We start from the raw sequence: 20,601 nt of genomic DNA, 5'->3' as shown, positions 1-20,601 counted from the left end.
CCCTGTCACTCTGTGCAGCGACTTCAGACCCAGTGTCTCCATTATGACTTAATGTGGATGCATCAGGCCATTACTGCCAACCTTACAGAGACTGTGACTGGTTACTCCACGCAGGTACTTGGAATCGTTTGGGATACAGCCCCTGAATGTCTCTTGAACCTGAGCTCTTTGTATATAATGTACAGAAAACCAACCATAAATTATTTGTAAACTTTTAATATCAGACCGAATGTAAGTTGATGACTGGATTTCTAGTGTTTTTAATGTTAATAAAATAATTGTGAAATATTTGCTGATCAGACTAAGCACAATGTTTGTCATAATTGTCAGGATATGCGGTGCTGCCCTCCGATATCTGTACTACCATACTATATAGTGTAAAAGATTAGGTTTTGTCCCAATGCATACGCTGCATTCAAGTCAACGGTGGAGGCCGGAATTTGAGAAGAAACCTGTTTTTTCAGCATGAATAAGTTTAAGATTCATGAAATTCAAAATGTTTTAGTCAAAACAGCCCAGAATATGAGCTGATAACAGTGTTTACTCCTGAAATTATCAGGCAAAAGAGACTTTCGACCTTCCGAGATTTGCATCCAACTGTTTTTTCAGCATAAATGAGTGTTAGCTTTATTCAATTCCTTCGAGCGTTTCAGGTCCACGACCCCAAAAGTTAACAAAAACTTGGCTGGTCATAACAAAAATATCAGGATGTTCAAATACATCTGCTCGCTTTTTGCAGCATGCAAGCCAGCATGCTTCATTGGCTATCCTGACCCATAATCCTCTGCACAGCAGAAGATACTTCACATCAAATGAGCTGCAGAGAGAGCAGACAGATGACAGCTCATTGGCATGCTTTATGTTCCACAAGTTAGGTCCGTTCTTTTATATTTAGCACCCTTGATTCCTGTAATAAACCACAGCACCTAATTAAAATCAATACTCTTACACCCTTTAGCCATTTTAGAAATGTAATCTTAAACCTCCTAACCCCAGGTTGTAATTGTTTTAAATAATTGTATTTTATTACCATTCACATTATCTTAACTATAACCATTTTACATGACTAATCTTAGTTTACGTCCAATTATTTTGCAAGGTTTTAGAATTTTTTTGTAATTTAATGTTAATTTACATGATTTTATCAAATTACCTGATGTTTTTTAACAGCTTTGGCTCCGTTACTAGCCTGTTGTGACTGCTTTTACTTTGTCAGTATTTCTTCTTGTTATTGTTCTTCCTTTTCTTTGTTTTATTTGACTCGATGTCATTGTTTATGAGGGGATGATTGATGAATTGCTGTACGTCCTGAACAACTGCATCTTTTTCATCAAATGATCAGACACCTAAAAGGGGAACTAGTTGACACTTTATTGCATCAGTTCCACTAATAAATAGTGCCCCCACTCCCTCAGTAACCCAACAGATGTTGCTCAGATTCAGTGCAGCTTCCTCTGTCAATGCCTACAGTCAAGAAATCAAAATCTAGTGTATATAGGTTACAAAAGTACCTGTAACAACGTTGTCCAGTTTTCAAACCCATTCACTGGCTCAGGAGAAGCTCAATGTTTTGGGGGGAAAATAAAAAAGCAAAAATCGAGTTAAGGCTTGATTGCAAAAGCAAGATAGATATCTTAAAACCTAAAAGGTGATAGCCTAAAAGAAACTAGCAGCTCCTACTTCTTCACTACACAACTGTATGTGTATGATATCACTCTCTCCTTGGCTTTCGAAACAGACATTTGGGGATCATACACACATACAGCTGGCATCTGACTTTCTAGCGTTTACAGTCTGACATACTGTCATACAACTATATGTGCTCCCTTTAGGCCTTGAAGCATCTTCACAGCACACAATCTACCAGCATCAGTACATGTTTGGCTACAAAAACAATACAGGATGAACATATAAAATATATATATATGTTTTGGTTTACAACTGCCAAAGCCATTGTAGAGATTTTTGGTTTGACAGGACATTTCAAATGACAGTAACATTCACATTTCAAATCAAAAAGTAACTTCAATAAAAGAAAATTCCTTTTTTTTCTAGAAGAAAATAAAACAAATGTAACCAAAAAAAGAAAGAAAATTTAGCTTCAAATGGTCCCAATATTGCAGCAGTCATGGTGGCAGGGCGTGGGCTGGACACTGGGTAACACGTCTACTTCAGGTCAGTAACTTCATCCAACTTTAATTGCTTCAGTTTCTAGTTCAAATGTAAACTGGAGACCTGAAATCAGCAGTAAGGTCTCTCTTTTGAGCAGAGAAGCAATGAGAGTTTAAACACCAAGTTGTGCACAAACACATTCAAAAGCAAATGGTAAGTAGAAGCAGCGTATGGTAACAAGACAAAAAGTAAACGAGGCACATTCTCGTTAACCAAGTCTGAAATCTGAAACACTAAGTTTATATACGAGAACAAGCTTTTATGACCTGCCCAAGAAGATTTTACACAGTAGTGTATTCACAAGCTTTTTCTGTGATCTAAGTTATGTGTCCTCAGAAGAAAGTCCAAGAGAGAAACAGAGCCAAAATTGGCAAACTGCACTGCAATTATGAAGCGGTGACCTGTGGCTTGGAATGAATTAAGACTGTCGTTTACTTCAACTGCGGAGTGAAGACACTTCAGATGATTAGCTGCCAAAGAAAAATATCCCAACTAAACTACAAATCATTGCACAAAAGAAAAAAAAAAAGAGCCAGTGAGGTCTTTAAATCCCAACTTCTGTCTTCAACAGTTTTCAGCCCTAGATGCTCCCAGTGAGACTAATCAGCACAAATGTAGACACGTTTTGAGTGTGAATGTGAATAAACGGTCACTGTCAGTTGCTACGGCTTCACAAACCCAGAGAGTAATGAGGATCATGTCAGTGCCAGCCCAGACCTCGCCACCACGGACAAAACAACTTCTCTAACAATAATACTACGATGATGCCAAAGGTTTCTGAGAAAAACAGACAGATACAGATAATATGCAACAGTGAGATACACAACTGTTGAGTAAAAGATTGCATTAAAAAGAGCCAGAAACAGACACACAAACGGGACACGTCTTCTCTTGGTTTTCTGCGTTCAGATGCTCCCTCGCTGTCTGTTTCAATGTGTGTCTGCCAGGCTTTTGTTGTTAAGTGATGAATGGTGTGGTTCACTCTACCGTCACTGACTTGGCCAGGTTTCTTGGACAGTCCACCTGCAATCAAATAGTAAAGGTCATTCACTGCACGACAAACAACAGTTATTCAAATGGGCATCAAGTAAATATCGAATATGATTTAACCCAAATCATAACAAACACTTCAATGTGTGAGCCAGTGATATGGCAGCAGCAAATCCTTGGCCGGAACATTTTCTCATCACACAGACTTCAGATACTTGGACATACTTTTAAAAAAAGGGGAGCGTGGGCGTGAGATGGAGCTGTGTGGACATAAATGTTTGCTTCTCTGTCAGAACAGCGGCGCAGTTTGGCATGGCTGTGAATATTTATTGACTTAATAGCAAGAGCTAACTGGGCCGTGCTGTCAGGACATCTCTCTGAAGTAAAGTGCTCCAAAAGCAGCATCAACACTGGCTATTTTTACATGCGGTACTTCAGCTGACCTTTGACATCCTGCAATACAGCAAAGCCAGTCAAGTATACAAAAGGTACAACAGATATTCCAACCCTTTGCTGACATAAAATTCAAGAGTTATTCAAGACCCAAATAACAAATTTCAAGAACTATTTCATGTGGACAAAAAACATGTTAGGGTTCGGGTGCCTTTTAGAAAATGCCTTTTAAAAAGGGTCTTCATTTTTGCTAAATTGATTTATCAACTTTGTAAAATTTTAAACAATTCCCACACCTTCTTAAACATCATATTCTTTTCTGGCCCAATTCCCTCAAGTTCAAGGACCCAATATGGCAATATGTAGTTAACTACCCTATTCTTGTTCCTAGCCTCATAATACCTTGCACAAATTCTGGGTGCAGCATTCGTTGCAACCAGTCACTTAACTGGACGCGGTTTCCATGCTAACAGGACAGTAATCCTTACTCTTAGAGCGTTTGGTACTGTGTAACATTCATTCATAAAGATCTGGGTTAGTGACTTTATTGATCGAGTATAACTAACAGTGATATTATTGCTTAGCTCACATAGCTAAGAATTCCAAAGCCTTTAAAGTGCCGACAGTGTGTCAGTTATTATGATACTTTCCACCAAGCACCTTAAGTATCACCCATAATCGTTTCCTCATCAAGAACAAGCGGATAGAACTAGCAGGCTTTACAGAGGCTCACAGACAACAATTAAAAAAATATATCAAAAGAACTTCAAAATCTATTCTTGAACAAAATATACAAATTCAAGCACTTTCAACGAGGCATATCTATTATAGAGCCCGACCAATATAATGGCTGATATTGGCCTATCACAGATTTATCGGTATCGGTGTATATGTTGTCAGAAAATAGGCAATATGAAAACTTGGTTTTTTTTGGTTTTTTTACAGAACATAATACAGAAAAAGATGCTTTGGGTTAATTTATAATTATTAAATTCCCAGTGGAGTTTGTTTCAGTGCGCTGATGTCATTTTAAACAAAAAAGCATATTGTTAAGCTGAAATGTTCTGCCTCCATTAATTCACAAGTGTTTGACAACCACATTTAAGGGGCCATTGCAAAAACTGTGTATTTATCTATAACTTCTGTGCATATAAGAATACTGGCAGATACATCAATTTCTGAATTTTTTTCCTCCTTAATATCAGTATCAGCCCCAGAAATCCGTTATCGATCGGGCCCTTATCGATTTATGTTCATTTTCACAAACTGTCAACACCTTGATTGTTTCCTCAAATTCATAAAGTTTCTCAGATCCACTTTCTAGGGAACCTGGAACCCTGTTTTAAAAGACACTGCAGACACTCCTTACAATGGAGAAAGAAAAAATAATACTGAAAACATTCATAATGGTGACAGTCGGTGCCAACAGGTTTTTGTGTTATCTGATGTCTGAATTTGTGCAGAGACAGAGGTTTTTACATGTAATTATAATCCTCACTATCACATTCACCCCAGTGTTCTGAAATAAGGAGGTTTACTCGAAATTGGGGGAAGAAACACCATGACCTGCTCATATAAAAACGGCATGTTGTCTATGTCTTTGTTCTCAGCGCCTTTGCCTTCTGAGCAGTCGAGGGTTACACAGCCAGATAATCAGGGACACTGAGCTTGATGCAAAAAACATGCACATTCCGCTGTGAATGTCCAACTTATTGTTCTCAGCTTTACTTTATCAACTTGGATTGTCCTATTATGAATATTTTCCACAGTGAACAGTATGTGTCAACACTAGCAAATTGGCGATACTGATTTTTTTAGCTAGAAAGATGACTGCAGATGGTGAGAAACTGATATTTTACTGTATTTTTGTGGCTTAACTGACAGATGAGGTAATAAATCTCATCTGGCAAAACAGTTGAGCCTGAAGGGACGGCACTTACGTCGTAACCTCGGAGGACGGCCAGGTGGAAGGACAGCAGCTGCAGCGGGATGACGCTCAGGACGCCCTGCAGGCAATCCACACAGTGAGGCACATTGATGACGCGGCTGGAGTTCTTGATAGTCTCGTAATCGTCTTTGTCACAGATCACGATGGGGCGGCCCTGTAAGTCAAACAAAGCAAGTCATCCGTCAGTGTGATCCTCATCGCAAATCTGAAAACTACCTGCTTTTCTTCCCCTCTTTTCTCGGTTGATCTTCACACCTCTTAAACACATCTGCTGCAGATTACCAACAGGGATGATGTCACGCTGAACTGACCCCTCCCTTGTATTTTTTGGGATGAAGGATCAGAGGTGTGGCACAGACAGAACTGTGAAAATTAACCTAACATGCAAAATGTACTGCTATCATCAAATGTTCAGGGAGAAGATAAGAAACTTCAGATGTTCTGGTTCAGTGACGGCACAAAAGTAAAGGAAAATTTACTTGTAAAAACAAAAATTCAAATGAGTTTACTCAGTCAGTTTCCACAATGTAATGTACATTTGTATAGCATCGAAGGTTATTTTTCAACATGGGAAACAAAGTGTTTCCTGACCATTTCAGTGAGTGAAGAAACAATCTGCAGGGTCAGTAAGTCATGCAACAGGACCATAATTTAAGGGGAAAAACAACAAACATTACAACAAAACCAATAACAGGATATCATCTTTCTCTGAAGTAATTACAATCTTAAACATATTGCCTTAATTTGTCCTAAAAATGTTAACTTTTCAAGATAGGAGGAGGAGGAGGAGGAGAAGGGATGTGTGTAGTTCTTACCTGGCGGGCTACAACTTGCTGCAGGGCGTTCTGACATTTGACGTAGGTGTGGTCTCTCATGATGATCATGATGACCGGCATCAGTTTATCCACCAGGGCCAGCGGGCCGTGTTTTAGCTCTCCAGCCAGGATACCCTCTGAATGCATGTACGTGATTTCCTTGATTTTCTACATGGGATGAAAATCAAAGTTTATGTTGCAGTCATTGCATTGTTATGGTTGCTTAATACAGTATTTTATTATTCAAATAAGGAGTGAGATGAATGGTCAGAGACAATTTCTATAATAAAGATCCCTGCAGAAACCTTTTTTGGTTTTGCAGAGAAAAATGGTAAAATATTTTCGGCAGTCTGGTTTTACTTCTATGAAGCTCTCCAGAGACACTTGGCTCATTACTGGTGTATAAAATAAGAGCTGTTTTAATCATTCTCACACCAGAAGATAGAAATATTCAGACAGAGCTGGCTGAAAAGAGGAAGTTGTAGTTGCTCACCAGTGCTCCCTCTAGGCATGTAGCATAGTGGTAGCCTCTGCCCATGATTAGCACACTCTTCTGCTGGTACAGCTCGGTCGCCAGCTTCTGGATCTCATCATCCAAACTGAGGACCTCCTTAATCAGATCTAACACAACAAACAGAACAGAAAATCAGATATAACAGAGGATGTTTTGGAAAGTGGGAGCAGTAAAATGTAATAACATGCATAGTGTTGAAAAACAACATGCTGCAACTGTCACATGGACTCACAATGTAGGGCAGGGAGTAGCCAGACATTCCTCATTAGTTTACCATTAGGGACATGCCATCATATGCTTTAGATCAAAAGAAGCATGCGAAGGCCTATAGCCAATGGCTCGGCTGCCCCCTCCTCTCTCTCATCACTTTGCTTCCTCTTCCAAGAGGATTGTTTGAACGAAACCAAAACTGGCTTTGGATGTTCTTGATCTCTGCCCTGAGGGCTGGTTTTCCATCCCTATACGTTTTAATCTCACATGTGATAAGAATCTCCCTGACTGAACCTGAACACTGGTGAATTGATTTACCTGGAAGCACTCTCAGGCCCTGGATTATCTCACGACGTCTGGGCTGCATGGAAATCCTGTCGTCGCACATCAGGAGCGCAAACATGATCAGGGCCACAAACTGGCTAGTGTATGCCTGCAAGGGAGAAAAACGAATGTATGTGTTAATTATGTTCTGTGATTCACTTTTTTATTTTCAATTAAGGTCTGGGTGGTATGGCCATTAAATAATATTGCAATACACAATATATATCTCCTAAAGAGCACTTCATAAGTAATAGGACTGGGTAACAAAATCAATTTTGACCAAATACCTCGATTGTGACAATATTATAGGAATATTGGCACTAACCCTTTTGATGAACAATCAGTAATGTGGACATAAACACTAAGTGGGCTAGGGCCCCAACATTTGCCAAAGTTCAGGGCTGTTGATGTAGGGTGTAGAAACAGAAGCCATTTGAGCCTGTCACTGTAGTGTCCATGTTTTCACCCCATTAGCACCGTTTCATCCGCCTCCTCGCCCCAGTGCCATTTGCAACTTTTCACGATGAGAAGTGGCTAAATTAGTGAGAGTGCAGTCAAATAAAGATGCTTTATCATAACAACAATTCCTCTTTCCACAGTCCAGAGCCCTCCAATTTTCCCTTTTTGAATGACAAATACAGTGGTAGTGGTATGGAGAGGTATTTTCTCTCATGTATTTAGTCGTAGGCTATAGTCTTTGTAGTGTGTTCAAAGTGCAGCTTTTTGGCCGAGACATAAGTGACACACAGTTTTTCTTAGTCACAAATGGGTCTTTCATGTTGGTTTTGTGTTAGTATTAGAACAAAGGGAACAGAAAATGACATCACTTTACTGTAATGCAGCCTTTAAAACCAGGAAAAGACAACTTTGCCATATCAAGATATAATGATATCCCAAATTCTTCTTTTTATCCACAGATTTATAAAGAAAACAGCTCTCTGAAGACGCGTGCATGAGCCTAGAAATCGTCACGAAACTACCACTGGACAGTGCATTATTCTTCTTGTGAGCTGTTTATTAAAGACATTTTTCAAGTTTTCCAAGATCCTGACTTGAGCCTCTCGTTCAGTCAAGTCTTGTGTCTGTGCTTCCTGCCTCCCTGTTTTAAGAGTGAACTCCAGCAATAATCTGCACCAGATGAGAAATGGAAGGAGAGGTGGGTTTTAGTACACGCCAAGCAGCATTAAAATGCATGCAGCTGAGCTCAGTAAAGTCAGCACTGCTCATCCTGGAAAACTTTGTGAACACACATCACAACAGAGAGCACGCTCTCTGATCGCTCTGGAAATGTCACTGCTCGCAACCACAGCACATCTGAGAATCGATGCCTGCCGTCATCACCGCCCACTCCCTCCCAGTTCCTTCATCTCTACGCACGTTTGGAGGCCTTCCATGCCCATTTGGGAGATTTAATCAGGGCTCGGGGTGAAGCCAAGTCATTTCACAGGACCCTGCAGACTCAGAAATGCCAGTGTCTGGGCCAAGAAAATAGCTGTAAAACCTTTACACTGTTTTTTTCCCCCCTGACAGCACGCTAACCACAGCTCATCAAAACTCTGACAGTCTGTGCTATGGCAATATATTGAATCCACAGAGTAAACTGTGGTGTTTTTCTGTGTTCACGTCATCCACTGTTTTGTGTTTTATGCCTGCAAATCTACATACAGCTGAGGCACGAACTGGATTGTCTTGTGGACTCGAAAACAAACTTTACAACCCTATTGGATACTGTTAGATAATTCATAAAGGCAGTCTTCTTCCATTTACTGTCAGCTGACCTGCCAGAAAGATTTGCCATTTGATAGCAGCAAACTATTTTGTCTCAAGTCTCAATTCATTCCATAAATCTTGGTTATGATCAGAGGAACTGGAAAAAAGCTGTTTTCCTCTTTTCCAATCCACAAAAAAACCTCAAATTAGCATGAAACAAAGAAAATAGAGGCCAAGTCAACGAATTTGGAGTCATTTTGCAGTTGGGTGCAATACATGTTCTCCAGTGATTTGATGAGCTAGGTTGTGCAGCATTTGGTTGAGCTGGGTGTGGAGACGTGGCCCAGCCAGCCAAGCAGTAAATGATGGCGTCTCTGAGGCGTGCTCTGGAGCTTTGGAGCAGCTCGAGAGTCACTGAGCCAAGCCCAAGGGCTGGGCCATGGAGGGACCTGCTCCACTCTCTCCTCGCTAGCTGAGGCTCTACTAGTCCTCTGCTCCAAGTCCAACCTGGCAAAGGTAAGTGGGGGTGGAATCAGAAAACCAAATGATCCTAGCTTTACATGAGTTGAGATGAGAATATCAGGCTTCTTCACCTCCCGGAGGAAAATGTCAGCTTCCAAGAGGTGGGGCCGGACTCACAATGGAGTTTTCATCTGGGTTTCATTCACTGTCAGTGGGCGTCGGGTTCATTTATGCGATGATGCAACAAGTTTATGTACAGATTCTTTGAGCTCAGTTTATAAAGGGTCAGTTCACCCAAAATATAAGAAACTGTGTTTCTTCTAACTTGGGCACATCTAGACTGCAACTAGCCATTATTTTATTTACCGGTTACTTTTTTGAATATTTTTCTTGATTAACTTATTAGTTATTTGGTCTATAAAATGCAGACATTTAGCAGTACATAAAGTACATTAAAAACTCTGCTGGCTGTTTACATCCCATTGAACTGTCATCAACTGGTCTGTTTTGTATTGGAAACCATCCTTTGGTGAAAAATGAAGGTCAAGGATACCTTTTGTCTATAAAGTGTCTTATAAATATTGTGAAAATGTCCATCACAATTTCTAAGAGCCTAACGCTTTGATTACACTGGGCGTCTGTTACCTCACATGTGCAAAGCTGTTTTATTCTGTCCTGAAAATGGATTCATACCGCACTGAGGTGTATCAGAGGCTGAGCATCATGCCTGCTTGATATTGCTGACTTGCTCAGATTGTGTTAGTTTCATTGTTTGTCTGCGTGTTTATTGTTCTGATTGTTGTTTTATTGTTGTGTTGTGGAGCCCGAGTCTGCACAGGGTGTTTTATTTTGAAAATTGACCGGAAGCTCTATGCTACTCCTGTGTCTGACTTCCTGTCTGGCTCAATCTGCTCTTTCCAACAGTCTGTCCATTTCTGTCAAAAATAGACTTGGCGCATATTCTCTGTGGAGTAGAGCGGAGAGGAGAGCTGCTTCTGGGACGCTTCTGAAACTTGCCGTGGCGTGGCTGGTGGAACCATGAGCATTGTCTAGAACGACCGTGATAAGCTCCGTAGGCCAGACTGAGAAATCCAGCACATTATTATTTGAGAAGCTGGATCAAAGGAATTTTGGGCATTTTCGCATTAAAAACCAACTTGAACAAATTTGTTGACAATTTATTTTCTGTTGATCAACTAATGACTTTTGTTCTAATTAAATAAGAAAGTTTGGATTATTGTAATTTACTGTTACATTTTCAGGCACAAGAGTTATGAAATGTATTCAAGGCAGCAGTCTACAAAGGAGGAAAATAAGCTATATTACATTTTTTTTATGACCCAACCCTTAAGAACTGAAAAATGTGTATAGATATGGATACTGTCAATATTTCCCCAGACATAAATTTCTCCTGACACAGAAACAGTTCACATGTGTCACGTTTCAGTCCCCGAGTGTCTATTAGACAATAAATGTGTCTTGTGGTAAAAACATTGTCGACTCACCTTGGTACTGGCTACTCCGACCTCAGGCCCGGCATTGATGTGGACTCCGCAGTCGGTCTCCCTTGAGATGGAGCTGCCCACTGTGTTGGTAATGCCCACAGTCAGAGCTCCCCTCTCCTTACAGTAGCGCAGGGCCATGAGGCTGTCAGCAGTCTCCCCTGGAGGATTGGCAGGGATGGAAAAACATAACAGTTGACGCAATGTGACAGTTGTGACAATTAAATGACTCAGATTTATTAGTTTGTTAGGAAACAGCGTCTGCACCACACAGGGTGTGGATTTGAAACAGCTTCAGAGAAAGACCACCACAGAAATACCACACAGTTGCAAAAAATAAATATCACCCACTGAAAAAAACCCACACACAGTCACAAGACTGCAGCAGAGCAGTAAAGATACAGAAAACTCAACTGCACAAGTCTTTACAATTTGTTAGGACTCAAGCTGAGTGTAAGAAGAGATAAATCAGGAAAAACCAAAGTGGCTCCCAGGGATGGAAAGTGGAGGACAAATGGGGAATGTGCAACTTGATCAAGTCCAGATGGCACCGGCATCCCCACCTGACTGACTGATGAAGAAGCAGACGTCGTCTCTGAAGACAGGAGTGTTCCTGTCCAGAAAGTCACTGGCCAGCTCCACCATGACAGGCAGCTCGGTCAGCTCCTCCAGGACCTGGCGGGTCTGGGAAAGCAACAGAGCACTGCTCAGAATCATTCTGTTAAAACAAGCCAGTCGAGCTCAGAGCAGAGAATGTGCCAGCACACAGACCTCACACCTGTGTCCACAACGCAGACATTTCCAACTAGGCTGATGGACTCAGATGTGTTTCCATTTTGTGCATTTACACCAAAGAAGAAAAAGCATTCAGTTGGTGGCTACTCACCGCCACCCCGGCATGGTAGCTGGTGCCGCAGGCAATAAGAATAAGTCGCCGACACCTCTGGATCTCTTTGATGTGGTCCTTCAGTCCACCCAGAATCACTGAAAACAAACCAGACAGCTAATCAATCATTCTGCCTCATTATTTTCCACCTCATTAAAAAAAGGCCACAAACAGCTCATAAGAGTGGTGAGAAAGAATGTTTTAACAACTACCACTGACAAGTTTATTATATATGCATACACATATCTTGCTTTTTTACATTATTACAATTCTGTTAAAAAATTCAAGCACAATGAGAAAAAGCTTGGATTTTAAATGTTATAAAACTAAGATTATTATGACATGCATACATAAATAATGTGTTCTTATGTGCTTTCCTTTTTAGCAATCGTGAACTGAAGACATGTTTTTGAGCAAAATGCATGAAGAAACAGAGTAGAAAATTGTGCATTTACAGGTGTGTTATTACATGAATGCTCTACTGGGAAAACTAGTCAGACCTGTGTTGTTATCAAAGTTGATTCTCCCTCTCATGGTGTTGACCACAGACTCTGGCTGCTCAAAGATCTCCTTCTGCATGAAGGAGCTGTAGTTGCCTGGGGTGGAGGATCAGAAATCAGGGAACATTTCCAATACTAGTTAAAAAAAATAAAATAAATAATGCCTCTTAAGAACACCGTGATGGACTTTTTATAAAGTGTGAGCCCACTTGAGACTGTCTGAGAAGGGTCTTGCTGACACACAGTAAGTACCTGAAAATGAAAACCACAGCCTCCTGGAGGAGTAAGAAAACTCTTTACAATGTTTTACTGATAATCAGGCCTTCCTGGAAATGGGAGTTACTGTCTTTTGTTGCTTTATTAACAGATTTAAAGCCACAGGGTAGGTTGCCCCTATAAATGAAGGAAAAACAAAAATGAGACATCAGGGGAGATAGTGTTTTTCCATCAACAATAAACTGTGACGGTGAAATATGCGAGCATTTGTCAGCCTGCCTCTGACAGCAATTTGGGTCACGCAAATTAGGTTATTCAGCAGAAAGGCTCCAGAAACTGAAACGGAGGAGAGAGGCTGAGTAATGACAGGACCACAAAGGAATGTAGAGACCAGCCAACATCAGTTTACCTCTGCCCTCTGCTGGATTACTGAGGAAGAGTCAGTGGAGAGGTAGGAAATACAAAAATGTACAGACTAAAAGAATACAAGTTATTGCAGCAGAGAAATATGGAATTAAAGTTTAAGTGTTGTCTTTTAGCTTTAATGGTGCCAAGTCCCCTAACTTAAGGACATAGCAGAAGGATGATGGCAACAATTTTAAATTAGACCTATACTGTACATTTGGTCCCCTTTAGAGCTGCAACAATTGTTTGAGCAAAATGCCAAATATTTGCATGTTCCAGATTCTCAAATAAGATTTCCTGCTCGTTTGTCATATATGATAGTAATATCTTTTTTTTATGAAATGTTGGTCGGATAAAGAACCAATTTAAAAGACAGGAAACAAGGGGGTAACAGCTAGCCTGGCTAGCTCTCTCACCTTCCAGCACCTCTAAAGCTCACTTATTCACACATTATATCTTGTTTGTTTAATCTGAACGTGTAAAATCAACAATTCATTGTTTTATGGGGGTTATGTGCCTGATCATTTCTTGGCAGGGACCAGTAACTTCTTAAAGTCTCCACTAGTAGCCTGACCGCTAGCACCAGCCAAGAAACACTCTGGCACACAACCACCCCTTAAAAAGCAAATTGTTCTTATTAAACATGTTTTTGTTATACAGACATAACTTGTTAAAGCAGATTTGAGAGATGCGAGTCAATCTTCTGATCTACCTCTCGACAAGGAAGCAATTAGACATATTTGTCAAAATGCTGAATATTGTTCATCTGATGCAAAGGTCAATACTATCATATTAAAGCTGAAATTTACACTAAGGACTCATCAGGCTTTGTTAATGTTTAATGTCAAATCCTGTGTGCTGGGGAACAAAGCTAAAATCAACACTACAAAATGCTTCATTGTTCTACTACAAACTAAGGCACAAAGGAGAAAAGGTGAGGGTGATGAAGTCCTGGAACTCAGGGCTCACTTTAATGGCTTCCCTGGGGGATGCAACTGACCCAGCAGAGTTGTAACTATTTGGGTGATAACAAGAATAGCTTCAGGGCTGGACGTTAAAGGCCAGTTCAGCTATATAAGCAGCCAGTCCTCCATTAAGATTTACTCAATAATAACAGGGTTCAGTATACAATTACAAGGCAGTGCACTGATGATTTACTTGCATATATATCCAGGGGGACTGAATGATGGGGAGAAAACGAAGAGAACAAGAGCGGACCTTCCACTCACCCTTCATGATCTGCTGTAGCTCCATCTGCAGGGTCTGGATGGCACGGGCTGGATAGTCTCCGGTCTTCCGCTTCATCCTGTGGATGGACAGCCGGCCTTCCGACACAGCAGCCACATCGTCATCCTCCAGGAAGATCACACGGTTTGTGTGCTCGATCACCGCGCTGTCGTGACGGGAGAACATCAAGCCATTGGATTCACATTCCACAGATAAAGCTGAGACATGTTGGACTGGGAACTGTGTTTAATGGAGAATGTTTGGACGCTGTGAAAGACATAGATATCTGCTCACCTCGCATCAGAGGCAAAGTAGTACTCCACAGCCTTCTCATCCACAGGGAACAGGCAAGTGTCCTGGTCTGCCCTGGGCAGGGTACCGCAGGACTTCTTGTCTTTACCAGCTGAGAATAAAAAAAGAAAGAATACTAGGCCTCAGTCACTATTACGCAATCACATGAAAACAAATGAGACTATAAACAGAAATCTGAACCTACAAGAGCGGTAGAGGACAGGAATATGATCTGTGGACAGCTTGTGATCACTCCTCACTCCCATCAGCAGGGGACTTCCCCTCCTGCACAGCAACATTCATATGAGCCAACAATACCTTAATCTGCATTAAGTAACAACAGTTTGACAGCATCAGTGTGAGTGTACCTAGTGCCAACGGCCTCTCCAGGGTAGTGGACACTCTTGAAGACCAGGGCGAAAGCTCCCTCCTGGCATGTGGAAGAACAGACACATCAGACGGACTCTTTTATCGGCTGATCACTTCAGAAGCAGCCGTGTGCATGAGGAGGTTCTTACCAGCTGCTGGGTCACCCGTTCCACCAGTGTAGCGAAACTGATGTCATCACTCTCCCGGTTGTCGTACATGTATTTCACCAGCTTGGCGATGCTCTCTGTGTCAGTCTCTGACTCAAACTCGTAACCTTTGCTCTCCTGTGGAAATAGGGAGAATTATTCCTGTCTGCTGTCATAAGGGTGAAAAGATGTATAGAATAGTTGATGAAAGATATTTGCTCACCAAGAATTTCCTCAGGTCTTTGTAGTTGGTGATGATTCCATTGTGAATGACAATGAACTCTGCAGACAAGAAAGAAAATCTTTTAACTTTAAAGCTTTGTTCAGACTGCAGGCGAATCAGATCAGAGTGTCCGACTGTTATTTGCAAGTAATCCGACCAGATCTTTGTGTCCACACATCACTAACCTATGTGCATGGTTGACTGTGGTAACAACGTAGGTGTCAACAACTATGTATGCTGTCAAGTCACGGAACAGACAATTTGTTTCAATGTGACTGTCCATGGACTGTTGTCACAGATTCTGCTCAGTCACTCTGATGCCCTTCCATTACTCTAGATATGAGGTCGCTGTTGTGTGTCGTGTTGCAAGTTACAGAACAGACACTTTGAAAGAGAACGTCAGTGGAAATATGATTGGAAGGCTTTTCAAACCACCTCCAAATGTGGTTTCATTTCATGTTTTTGTTGGGGTCCAGACTACCTAAATCAATCAATAAATTTAATAGATCAATATAGATGCAATGTGGATTAGAACCTGACTGATATATCGCCGATAATGACCTGTCCCAGATACATCAGTATCAGTGTACATGTTGCCTGACTTTTTTTTTTAGACATTATAATGCAGGAAAAGATGCTTGGAATAATTTAAGATTATTAAAGTTTCCCGTTTCAGTGCACTGATGTTATTTTACACAATAAAATGTACAGTTAAACTGTGAAATATCCTGCCTCCGTTACATATCTTTGTCACCAGATTTGAAAAAAATGTGTGTATATCATCAGATATATTGATATCCAATTTTTTTTACTCCCTAATATCAGTATCTGCATCGGCCCCAAAAATCTAGTATCAGTCAGGCTCTAATCTGAAAATGCCAAAAAATAGATCTGGGCTGGCATTCTGAATGTAACCTAAGACATCAAGCAACCTTCACCCCGGTGAAAACAAAACAGATTTGTGGTAAATGACGTGGTCAAACGTTAGCTGTAGCTCTCTGGAGTGAATAAGCCTTCTATCTTTAAAACAAACTGACCATTTGTCTTGTCGGATCTGTGTGGATGGCTGTTAACTGGGCTTGGAACACCATGAGTGGCCCAGCGGGTGTGAGCGATGCCGAGGTGAACATCAAACTCCACGTCCAGGTCGATATCCTGCTGTTCTAAAGGTCAAACAAACACACAGACAATATTAGGTATCCCAGCTGTACTACAGTGTACAGCATGAGAAATCAAGGCTCCATTTGTTAATAATTGATTCTTGTCAAATGAACAAATTCATCTCATCTTACTGTTGATCTCCTCTTCGAGAGCCTTCACTTTTCCACGTTGTTTGATCAGTTGGATTGACTTGGCATTTGACTCCCAATCCTTGCCGTTGCCGGCATCAATTCCCACACCTAACAAAATTAAAGAATAATAAGTATCATGAGAACTGCAGTATTCACAATTCCCTCAGTATCAACAGCTTAAAAGTCATAATAGTGCTTTTACCACTTTGCAAGTAATTTTTAGGGTTTTTTGTCTGATATCAGAACAGAAGTCCAACATTACATACTGCTATACTCAACTAATGCATGGAAAAAAAACTTTAAAACCTGTGTTGAATACAAATGGACTTAACATAAAGTAAATTAGCTCCATTAATGGTCCAGCAGGTCTAACCTTGTAGGGTGATAATGGCTGTTCAATAATTCACAGTGACCATCAGTTCTAATTTGTGTTCCTACCTCATTACAGACCAAATAAACATCAAGTGTGACTGATAATACTATTCTTATGCTGCATTCACATTATACTGGACAAAGTGTTAATACTATCAGCAACTTGCTGGTAACAGAATAACTTTCCTGCAGGCGGACAATGAGGGTACACTGGAAGAAAGACCCCTGATTAAAAATAAGTTTGTTTCTCACCGGCTGAGTCGTAACCTCTGTACTCCAGGCGCTGCAGACCTTTGATGAGGATCTCAAGGATCTCACGCCGAGTCCTTGGCACATGGTAGTTAAGATAGGCAAAGATTCCTGGGAGAGGAGAAAAATGTTAAGATTCACAGATATGTTTGTCCTTTAAAAGTCAGCTTAGAAGTGCAGCTGAAAAGCACAGATTGAAATGTCTGCTAGACTGGAAAATCTATGTGGCAGTGTAAATTAGCTGCTAACTCAGCGCTGTTCTGCAGCTGACTCTCGATGTTTGCAGCAGTGCAGCCCTAGTATCACCCAAATGAGTGCATGCCACACTATGTGGATTTAAAAAGCTCAACTTCACCAATTTTACTAATTAAAGTGTGTTTATAGGTCTTGGGGAGTACTACGGCTTATGTAAATAAAGTAGCATAAAGCCTTTTGTGGCTCGAGAGGAAGCTGCATATTACCCACAATGCAACCTAGCCACTGATTGACATCACTAGAGGGAATTTATCAGATGCAGCTTCCTCTGGAGCGTCAGCAGACTTTAAACTACTTTTTTCACATATGCAGTAGTACTCACCAAGACCTGTAAACACACTTTACTGTGTACAATTGGTGGAGTTACCCATTAAGAAACAAAAATGGCTGTGCTGAATGACAGCTGATATCAATATCACAATATTAATAAAAATATTTTTTGATACATTAATATACACATCATGATTCTACAAATTTGTGCAAAATAACAAAAAAATAATCTGTGTTCAACTGTTATTCATTACATCAGACAAAACTCATTACATTTGTAATAATAAAAAACTTGTATTTATTCTGTTCAATTTGTAATTTACGTCTGATTAAAATATTTTATAAATGTTCACAAAAACATTCAACAAAAAAACATTCAAATCATACTGTCAGGGTACAATTCCAACAGAAGTTGATATATGGAAATGTTAAATTCCTGACCTACTTACCAAAGATAAGACTAAATATGTTATTAACTCATTATAGAAGTAGGACAGGCAATACTTAGTGATGTCAGCCTCTACTATCTAGGACACCATGTCAAAACTCTAGTGGAACAAATAAGGGAGGGATACACCAATAAATCGACTGATGTTCTCTCCTATCGGTCCATCTGCAAATAAGATGACATTCACAGATGGCAGAGGCTGATGTTTATCTGTTGTGTCAGATCATCCCTGCCTTCAATGTGTAAGGCTATACTGAAAAATTCTGATCATGTAGGTAGTTGAAAATAATATTTCATGTGAAATAAGTTTTTATGATCAAATTTGTGCTCTTTCAAAGATGGTGATGAGGGGCTGAATGACTTACAAATCTTCAGAAGACGTTTCACTCCTGAGAGGTGAAACGTCTTAGAGAAACTGAAACAAGTCCAGTTGCCCACAATATAACACCTAGAACTGATCAACATTTTTCACCATTTAATAGATCAAACACCTAATCGAATAATTAAGTAAATAAATCAACGTTGCAGTCCTAGTCACCTCAATACACTAAATAACTGGATATTGGAGCCCTGCAGTGTGCAAGCTGTTTATTTGCTTTTTTCATGATTTGTTCTCTTTCAGCTCTGCACCTGGCTGGCCTCTTTATTTTGAAACGCTATGGTGAGTAGACGCCTGAGAAACAAGTCTTACAGGAGAGGTTACTGCAGTGTACTAACAGATAATGCTTTTGGTTTGGGTGGCAAGACCGGCTTTGAGACAATGGAGTGTATAGACTTGGTATTTGGCAAGCTGATATCTCCTTCAAAGGAAAGAGGTGGGAAGGGAGGGGACTGTCCCAGAAACATAAGAAATCTCATTCAAGATGTTTTGGTCCAAGATACTTGTATAAAACTATCAAGCATCACATGAAGATGTTCACACTCCCATGCGTTCAATTCCAAAACTGACTATAATGGCACAAGAACAGGACCACATAAATCAAGACTTAAGCATTAAGCTGACAAATTTCAGCAACAATCAGGACGTTATTTTTGCAGATATTTGGCATCCACAGCCAAACCAATATTTATCCAGCTAGTTACTCACAGGGACAGGAGCTTCACCTTTAATCGCCAAAGGGGAGGCATAAAATACAGCCCTTGTACACAGCTAAGCACTGACAGAAAAATGCAAATGTAGAGCCAGAGGGCTCCCTGGTTCAACAGAGCATTCATTCAGACCAGCAGGTGATTGAGGAAGGCAGTGAAGGAACAAATCAGTGAAGGACAGGAGGGCAAAAAGATCCACCTTGACTTAAGAAGCAGGTTTAACAAGAGTAAAAAAATAACCACAGCATGGTGACGTGTTGCTTTCTCAGTATATATTAATAGAGAAGTATTTGTTTATTGCCAAGCATAACAACTAGTCTATCTGGTCTGATTGGTGAGCTGAGATTGTTGTGAGAGTGATGGGAAACAGAGAGTCTGTGGTTATCAGTCAGTGTGTTAAAGGAAGAGAATAAAGGGCAGTGTCAGATAAAAGAAAGGCGTATCTGCTAGATGGTACATTTCGAAATAGATCATTTTCCGGGTACCTCCTCAGTAAAAGTTTGATGTTAGTGACAGCATGTTCCTTCTAACCAATGGGCAAATCAGGCTTTAATTTTTAAGTACAGAAGTATATGAAGAATCCACTTTAGACATAATGTCAATACTCACTCGTCGTTGGTCCAAGTGTTTTAACGAGCTATCATCAAACTAGGGTGACAACGGTTTAACTATTAGTGGAAAGTTACGAGATGGACGTATTAATGTCACCGCAAAGCACGTACGCTGCCTGGCGTTAACAGGAAGAGAGCAGGACGTCATTTTAACGTTACTACTTCAAATCACACAGATAAGATGTTCAGTAAAATGAAACACTGTTTGGTTTACGTTTGTCTAGCTAACAGCATCAGCAGCTCATGTTCGCTAACTCCGGTTAGCCACCCCTAGCTAATTTCAGCTGAATTGTACCTTTAGCCTACACTAACGATGCTAGCAGTGTTAAAGAATTGGTCAATTCGCCATTCTGAAAAATGGTGAATAAGACACAATTCCTGTTGAAAAGTATAAATGTAAAATACATTCAGTACTCACCACACATGTCTACAGTTTGGATGCCAATTGCAGCTACTCGGGTAGCTGGGAACGCCTGTCACTTAGCTTCGCCCCCTTCTGGTTTCACTGAATCACAGCCAACCGCCTTCTTCCATGGCGCCGTCTGATTGGTCGAGCGGTCTGTCAGTCAGGTTGCGCCTACCGACGCAGGCAGTTCTGACGTGGCACCAGGATGCGGATCCGTGGGCAGGACAGCGAGCAGACCCAGCAGACCCAGCAGACCCAGCTGGATACCTAAAATCAACAGCAGCGCACAACGACGGGCCTGTGCTC

General features: G+C 40.7%; 1 protein-coding gene across 1 annotated transcript; it reads right to left on the bottom strand.

Annotated features, from left to right (window-relative positions):
• Window positions 1-1,357: 1,357 nt before the first annotated feature.
• Window positions 1,358-20,365, bottom strand: gfpt1 (glutamine--fructose-6-phosphate transaminase 1). The gene is made up of 19 exons (XM_073465916.1): window positions 20,308-20,365; window positions 17,220-17,327; window positions 16,596-16,703; window positions 16,341-16,466; window positions 15,304-15,362; window positions 15,084-15,218; window positions 14,934-14,995; window positions 14,771-14,850; window positions 14,569-14,677; window positions 14,277-14,440; window positions 12,427-12,522; window positions 11,927-12,024; window positions 11,604-11,724; window positions 11,044-11,201; window positions 7,361-7,475; window positions 6,812-6,939; window positions 6,319-6,486; window positions 5,496-5,657; window positions 1,358-3,195 (listed from the first exon to the last, which is right to left on the bottom strand). The coding sequence occupies exons 1-19, from the start codon at window positions 20,312-20,314 to the stop codon at window positions 3,151-3,153; spliced, it is 2,049 nt and encodes a 682-aa protein (XP_073322017.1). The 5' UTR covers window positions 20,315-20,365; the 3' UTR covers window positions 1,358-3,150.
• Between the last annotated feature and the right edge of the window lie 236 nt (window positions 20,366-20,601).

Source organism: Pagrus major, chromosome 5 (genome assembly GCF_040436345.1).
Source record: "Pagrus major chromosome 5, Pma_NU_1.0".
Taxonomy (NCBI): domain Eukaryota; kingdom Metazoa; phylum Chordata; class Actinopteri; order Spariformes; family Sparidae; genus Pagrus; species Pagrus major.
Note: the sequence above shows the minus strand (reverse complement) of the source record. Positions and strands in the feature narration are given on the sequence as shown.